At 30.8% G+C, this 8,683-nt stretch overlaps 1 protein-coding gene across 1 annotated transcript; it reads left to right on the forward strand.

Annotated features, from left to right (window-relative positions):
* The first annotated feature begins 1,334 nt into the window (after positions 1-1,334).
* On the forward strand, positions 1,335-7,613 carry LOC143049313 (transcription cofactor vestigial-like protein 2). The gene is made up of 4 exons (XM_076222988.1): positions 1,335-1,496; positions 1,699-1,987; positions 6,079-6,468; positions 7,396-7,613. Exons 1-4 carry the CDS (start codon positions 1,425-1,427, stop codon positions 7,440-7,442), a joined length of 798 nt encoding a protein of 265 aa, XP_076079103.1. The 5' UTR covers positions 1,335-1,424; the 3' UTR covers positions 7,443-7,613.
* The last annotated feature ends 1,070 nt before the right edge of the window (positions 7,614-8,683 follow it).

Here is an 8,683-nt window from a genome sequence, read left to right on the forward strand (position 1 = left end):
ATTAAAAGATTACCAGTTATTCATCACATTGCAAAAAAATATATATCAACTGCTCGACACGAATATAAGAAGCCTATTAGAATTCGCTCTCTGCGCTCACTGGACAATATAATCTTTGTATTGAAACTGGATTATTTGCAAAGGCAATCTTTTTTATAGGTTGTTGCGTCCACTAGATGATTTGTTATTTGTGTGGTTGGGTTGCTGTCTCAAATGCTTCATTTTAGTTATATCAGAAAACGTTACCATTTACGTGATGGTTTTGAATTCTATTTGATATTGTTTGCATGTAGAAGTATCTAAAGGTTTATCATATACATAATTATGTATTTTTGTATTCGCAAACTCAAACTACTGGAAAAGCCATAACAATTTTGAACTAGGTATCAAATGTCCCATCAATTCGTGTTTAGTTCTTATGACTTTATAGAACAGTTGCATTATGTATTGTCAACCCCTCCTCCCCCGTTCACCATCTCTATGATTCATTGGATACGTTTTGACAGAAATTACGTAATCAGCTCGAAGACTATATTTAACTCTTATTGTCAAAACTTTACGAAGGTGATTGATCGTATCTATATGTATACATTTACTAGACTTTCCATCATTTTGAGGATCTATCATGTATAGATGCACATTTGTGATGCAAAGAATATATATAGCAGAAGTGAACTTCGACATGGCCGGGGTCTAAAAAATTGGTGTTACTCGGCTAACCCTGTTCACGCATTCATGAGTCTCAGTTTATCCTGTCCATTGCCTCCATCCAGAATGTCAACGTTAGGTCGGTTTGTGTGTATATAGATATAGGAAGATGTGGTGTAAGTGCCAATGAGACAACTCTCCATCCAAATAACAATTTAAAAAAAAGTTAAACCATATACATGTATATTAACTGTAATTATATTTACATGAAATATTTCATCAGATGTTGAATTCTAGTACTTAGTCTCCCTCTTAAAGATTGTCTTTTATTTTTTATAACAATTTTGATGATAATCGATTTTTTCTTATATTTATATGAAATAAGTTAATAAATATATTTTTTGTTGAATTCTGAAAAAAAAATATTTATGCCTTAGTCATTTTATTTTTAAATATGCCTTTAAATATTGTTGTAAGTTGCACTTACACTGTGTGTTTAAGTCGTTTGCATACTTTAAATGATTTTTTACATGTAAACATGAGAAAATCTGATAAAGAACCAGCATGATAAGGAGGAGCAATCGTCAAAACACTTGATTTAATTGGCTTTCAATAACTGTCATTTCTCATCAGCAATGGTTACACACGGATTGCATTTGTATCGCATTACTAGAAATTGCTAAAAGATATTCTGCAATAACACATAGAATACGATGCATTCCTATACATAGTTGTAAAGGAAAGTCGCGAATCCCGAGAATTTTTACATTGACAGTATGAGCTGCTCAGAATTAATGTACCAATTTTATCCGTCTGCTGTTCCGCATCGGACTGTGCCTGAATCATTGGTGAGTTTTTTGATACATGATAAAAATTAAAAAACTTTATTTCGTTGGTAAATATATAAGAGTAAATATCTGAAAACAATTATTCCGTATTAATAAAAAAAATTTATTTTCAGACTATATATTAAGAAAAATATGTAAAAATGTAATATTCCTTTTCGAGTTATCAATAATAAGCTTATTCAATAAAATCTATCCTTTGTAGAGATATGGTTCCCAGACACTGGATTATACAACACACACCGGAAGTTATCCGTATTTAGGAGACTCTCGGACTGTTAGTAAAAGGGAAGTTACGGAAAGTGCAACTTACGATCCGGAATCAGAACCAAGAGGTTCTCAATATTTAAATGCAAACTGTTTACTATTAACTTATTTCCATGGTGACACTTCTACAGTTGTTGATGAACATTTTTCTCGAGCATTAAGTCAACCAAGTAGTTTTTCTAGCGACAGAAATGGAAATCCGTCATTGAATACGAAACGTCAACAAGGTACGTTAAATTAAGTTAAATACATTTATTATAGACAATATTTAAGTTAAAATTATTTGTAAACAAACAGAATTTAAATTAATGCTACCCTGAATATTTGTCTGATATTATAAAAAAAAGTGAATATGAAATAATTGTTTTGTTTGAATGTGATGTTTATGATAAATTTTGATCTGGGACACAATATATATTGATAGTATAATTCACAGCTTTTAAATATAATATATATACAGACTACTGAATTTAATACTAAAATTTGCTCGGATAATATTTTATATTTATATGATTGCGTCAAAGCAATGTGGATGTCATAACAAAAAATAGAACAACCATGACTTAGGCAGCAACCATTTGATTTTCTGGGGGGGGGCTATGGTTTTTTTTCTTTCAATTTTAGCATAACATATAGTGGCAGCTGAGGGTGAAACAAACAATTTTTTTTTCTCAGAATCAAAAACAAATTATTTTTTTCTCCAAAAACTGGAAACAAACCATAGCCCCCCCCCCCCCCGAAAATCAAACGGTTGCTGCCTTAGATGAAATTATATTTTTTGCGGCAATGGAATACGACAGGATCAAATGAAGAGCTTGTGATTTCGTGGTTTTCCTAGGTTGCTGTTTTCATACTTGTTTTTCGTTTATTATTGTGATATAAATCAGGGCGTTGGTTTTTGAATTGTTTCACATTTTGTCAGGTCAGACCTTTTTTAGCCGACCTTACAGTATGGGTTTTGCTCAATGTTCTACTTTAGTTGCTTACATCTACGTACTTTAGAGGTAATAAAGCATATATAGATATATAGACTCTTGTGGATTATTGACTTAGCTCTCCTTGGCATTAATTCTGAATATCCTTATTTTCATACATAAAATGCCGAAATACGCGTTTTATTTTGTATTTTTTCTTAAAAGCTTCATTATGGAAACATAGAAACCAAATCTGAAAAAAATATTGAGCTACATGTAAAACAGACATTTATATAACAAAACATTTGAAATACGACGGATATTTTACATATTGTAACATTATATTGTGTTATCATATTTTCAAAACTTTTTTAATTTGATCTGTTTACATATAATGTTAATTAAATCTCTTAATAGAGGAAATAAAGAAATGAATGAATGAATGTATATTGTTACACTCTCGTACATCGCGATAGATGTTTATTGTACCAACATTTACTTAGCTTTGTCAATAATTACATTTGTCCATCATTTATTCCGGTAAAATATGAATATTATGTAAAAAAAATATGATTTTTAAGGACAATTTTTTGTACATGTTATTTTCCGTTCAATTATTTCCATAAATAAAACAAGTGAAGGAATACAATCTGAATTCAAAGACTATTTTCAACCCGTTCAAACTGGAAAATATTATCAGTACAGCGACATCGTGCGTTGGCTGTTCATTGAGTAATAATTATTCAAACTTATGCTAAGTTTACACGTAATTCGAATTCGATTCGCATCGCGTTCGAAATGTTTTACGTCCTATAACGTCAATTCTAATTCGAATTGCAATGCGCGTCAAATTCGCTTTACTGTCCGAACGACGTTAACTTTTAATTCGTATTAACAAAAACGTATATTTAATGCGAAATGGATAATTCGAATTAGCCATTTATTTGAATTAGCCAATTCGCATCAATTCGAATTAAAAAATGAAGAGTGTGTGAACGCGATAAGAGAATTCGATTCGCATTCGATTCGAATTCAATTCGAATTAAATGTACGTGTAAACGAGGCATAAAAAATCTTTTGAAAGAGATGAAAACCGTATTCGTTATGTAGTTTTCAAAAGTTTGGACATGGATGTATTTATTTTCAACCACATTCTCCTTGTTAAAATTTCGTTTAGCGTTAATAAATTTGAGTTTTTTTTAAACTCCGTAAAGTTTTAACAGAAGTATGTCATATTGTAGGTTATTGAATAAAACTATAGATTCAATGAAAACTTGCTTCTTTAAACGTGTATGGTATAAAACAGGTTTAATTGAACTGATATTGGTAAAAATAATAAAACACTTAACTATATATCTGTATACAATTCACCATAGTTCATATTATAATTCACATGTATTATTCAATATTTTCCGATAATGATTCTATTTGAATCTTTAATAAAAGATAACTGGGTCTTGCTTCTTTATAACTTTCTTAGTTTTACGCGATTTCAATACTATGAAACGTTTCGCGAATGGTTTACTGAAAACAGCGAGGTTGTTCAAGTTGTCCGATCTCATATTCAAAATAACAGCATTAGTTTTATTTTATAAATTTTGTAAAAATAAGGAGAAGTGCAATATTTGCTATTTAGATATATATGAAACAGATGACGCAGATGTTAATGCTTTTACCCGTTTAACAATGAACAAAATATACACTGTATACTTCGTATAATAGTCTTCTTAGGTCCCTGGATTTAAGTTTTTTCCAAAGGAAATTGTGTTCTTGCAGTTGCTTAGTGTACCCATAAATTGGTAATTGGTGTCATTTTCTTCCCTGTTTTATTTATGCTGAGTGTCGATCTGACGAGTCAAGCCCTTTCATTTCATTCGATCTATTGTTGTTCCAATATACACTTGTTCCGGGTTAGGGGTATCCTCCTCATTTTTTTCTTTCTCTGCCGAAAGCAAGGAACCTATAGTCGAGTAGTTGTCACAGGTTGAAGTCGGTCATAATTGTTTTAAGCTTCAATCAACTGTTGTTTTTTTTTTTTTTTAATTTTTGAATTGTTTCACATTTTGAGACTCAGGGGTTTTTCATAGCTTACTATGTGTATATGGTCTTGCATTCGCTCATGGATGAAGCTGTACGTTAATTTACCTGTCATTTGATGTATAGCTGTCTCTTTCTCGGGAAACTTTACCACATGTTCTCATTGATATGGTAGCATACTAAAGTCACAGAAGAATACAGCTAAATCGATTTGATGTTTTTGAGATACAAGCATTTGAATATGAAATGTTGACAAGAAAAAGGCGTAGTTTGAAAACAAATAAAAATAAACACGTATTGGAAAAATACATGTATTATACAATATATGACAAAGATAAAACAGAATCAGAATTGTATTTGCATTATAAGATAAAATAAATAAAAAAAATTATCAGAGACATTAAGGGGTTGCTCAACGACAGTTTTTAATGTGAAAGGAACATGGGTAAAACAACGAAAACGTGGGCAGCGAATACTTTGAAAAACATTAAAATTTTATGTATGATAAGAAAAAGCATAAAACTTTGGAAATTTTGTTTAAATAGACTATGAACAATGAATAATGACACAAACTGCTTATACTATACCTCCCAATGATATCTCAGGTTCATAAAAATGATATATTTTCACTTATCTTGAGAAGAATTTGTATCAATTTGTTGAAAAGGCGATAAATCGCCTTAATTTTGAGATAAGCAGTTGGTAGGCCATTTGTCAATCTGTGTGTATATGGGAAACAGAACTGCCAAAATCTTGACGGTTTCAACAGGCAAATTGGTTCTTGTAAACAGCGTAAATTAAAATTTTCAAATTACAGAAAATGATTCATCAATTCGTTAATGAAAGGTGACAAACTGTATTATTCATCAAATTTTGAATTTAAAATTTAAATAATTAAAACATCTGGGCATGACAATTCCATTTTAGAAATAATGATTTTATCTGTGTTTAAGACTTTTGAGAACGTTTTGTTTAATTTTACATGTTTATTTATGTATGAACACAATAATATATGTTCTCAAGACCCCTAATTCCCATCCTTGCTCTGTAGTTTCTCAACTCGACATAGATGCATGGATGTATTTAGTAACTTGGTGTACATATATACACCTTATCGCTATTTGTCCGCCATTACTGGATATCACACAGGTTCCCGTAAAATTTTGACGTCATAAAACAAAATAACGGACGCCACAATGGAAAAGTGATTGTTGTTGACGTCAAAAGTTCAAGCGGCCGGGTCAGCCGGGATTAGCGATAAAGTGTATTACAGCTTTGGTTCACTGTTTTGTCTTTACATGTCATTGCCTAATATTTTACAGTGCCTAAATTAAAAATAACTATTGGTTATGTTTATTTTGTTACAGACACAAATTTAATGTGCAACAGAAAACTCCCGCCTTCATTTTGGATAAGTGATTACCAACCTCCAAGACCTGCCTACGGATCACAAGATTTTTCTAGAGACTTGTATTCTGCGTCGTCATGGTATAACTGGCCATACCATTTCCCACCATCGTCATATCCGAGTGGTTCCGAATTTTCCCGTCCGTTTCCATATTCACCATTAGATCCAATGAGTAAATTGAGTCCAACATACCAGTCACTAATGTTACGGAGTGGATTTGAATCAAGGAACTCTAAATATGATAGGACAAAAATCCCGGAATCATTATCAACCCCGAGTAGTTACTATGGATTAAGATTAGGAGCTGACCTGTCGTCTGCAAATATGAACTTTGAACCTTCGACGCCTGGTGAGTGACTATCGTATACTAATGCTGCGTTCGTATGTTATTCGAATTCGATTCACATTAACTAATCCGAATTAGTTTAATTCGCATTCGAAACGTTTTAGAAACGTAAATTATAATTCGAATTGAAATGCGCGTCAAATTCGCTTTACTTGTCCTAACGTTAACTTTTAATTCGTATTAACAAAACAGTATTTCTAATGTGAATTGGATAATTTGAAATAGCCAATTCGAATCGATTTGAATATGAAAAGAAGAGTCTGTGAACGCGATTAGCGAATCGATTCGAATTCAATTCCAATTAATTGTATGTGTGAACGAGGCATAATGCAAATTGGATAATGCTATTTGGCCAATTTGAATTAATTAGAATTAAAAAAAAAAAAAAAAAGAAGAGTGTGTGAACGCAATTAGCGAATTCGATTCGCATTTGATTCGAATTCAATTCGAATTTAATGAACCTTGTGAACGAGGTTTTATTTTAAAGTGTGCATGTTTACAAGATACATATTTCTATTTGTTGGTAGTCAAAGAAAGAATAGAAATGGAAAATTCTTATAAGTAATCTCACCCTTCATAAGTTAATGAAAAGTACATCTATAAACTAGCTTGGATTTATATGTTAATAAAAACTGTATGATGAAAGGGAGGGGTGATATTGAACATTTTCTTTTTTGCTTATGAATATAAAAAAAATAGTTAATTTTTAAGTATGAAAGAAGAAAAAAAAATGGGGAAAGGGAAATAACTGATTTTTTAAAAATACGTTTTTCATGATAATGCAGGTTTAATGTTATCAAATAAACAGTCAGCTGATTAGCACTACATGTTACTATCTTTAATATACTATAAACCATTTCAATACTGATTTCAATGTGATAAGATATGTATAGCCAATGGTATTAATAACGACCTTTTCTGTCTTTATAGGGCTGGATTATTCCTTACAGACGATGAGAAAAGAGCTTTGTTGGTGACAGTGACGTTGTATGTATGTGTGTGTGTGTGTGTGTGTGTTTGGGAGAGAGAGTGCATGCCGATTGAAGGACTGATAGAGAGATGGAGGGATGAAAATGGAAGGAACATGGTGAAAGACAATAAGAGAGAAATATTTCATGTGTCAAATGTATATGTAATTAAAGAATAACAAAATCTAGTATTCATAGGTCCTTTTAAATTTAAATTTTTGAATTTAAAACCATAGACTTTACTCTTAATTCAAATCCATAGAATATTTTGATAATTTGTCAAAACGAAGTTTATGTCATGCTTTTTTCAAAAACATAATAAAAAGTATAGGCCACAGTGCTTTTTTTCACGCTAAAGGTTAAACTAAATTGTCAGATTTTGAATATATTATGCATGGAAAACACACATTTAGGTGATAAAAAGAAAACTACACCATAGAATGTTTAGATAAAATATGAGAATATAGCTCAAATAATATGCTTTCAGATAAAAAAGTAAACAATGGAGTCACGGGATTCGTTTTCTTGCTACATAATAAAATAGGTAAATTCACAATACAGTCTATTACGAAAGTTACTTGTTTCTGAGTTATCTACCCTTATCTGAAAAAAAAAATGATTAAACAAAAATAATTGGATTTTTGTATAATACAGCCGTAAATATGTTAAAACACACAATTTTCTATATTAAAATAAAAGTCTTTGACATGAATTACATACTACTCTCCAAATTTGCACATTTCATTAAAGATCTAGACCGATTGTTATCTGCTTGTACAAAATCCAAGACGGAGGAAGACGCCCAATCTACCTTAAAAATAACCACGTACAACAGAATGAAAAAAATCAGCAAACGGTTTAACTGGCTGAATATTGTGTGATCGAAAATTGAAAAAAAAATCACCAATTATAAATGGTATTGGCAATGGTATAGGTGTAATTTATGGCATCGCCTTGTTTTCTATAATAAAAGTTATTAAAGAATATTTAAGCCTACAAATATCTCGTAAATCAAAATATGATTCAGACTCATTTTGATAAAAATAACAGAATGTTGCAAATGTGATCTTTTTAAATCTTTTAAATCGTATATTGAGGGATATCTTGAATTAAAATGAATGACTGTTCTTAAAGACAATACATTGAGTCAATTTATGATTGATCGCCCTGAAGATCATAAAAAACATTTTATTAAAATAAAGTATGTCAATAAAGGTTTTGATTTTGTAAATATTGCCGGTATTTTTAAC

The sequence above is a fragment of the Mytilus galloprovincialis genome, chromosome 10 (assembly GCF_965363235.1).
Source record: "Mytilus galloprovincialis chromosome 10, xbMytGall1.hap1.1, whole genome shotgun sequence".
NCBI classification, from domain to species: Eukaryota; Metazoa; Mollusca; class Bivalvia; order Mytilida; family Mytilidae; genus Mytilus; species Mytilus galloprovincialis.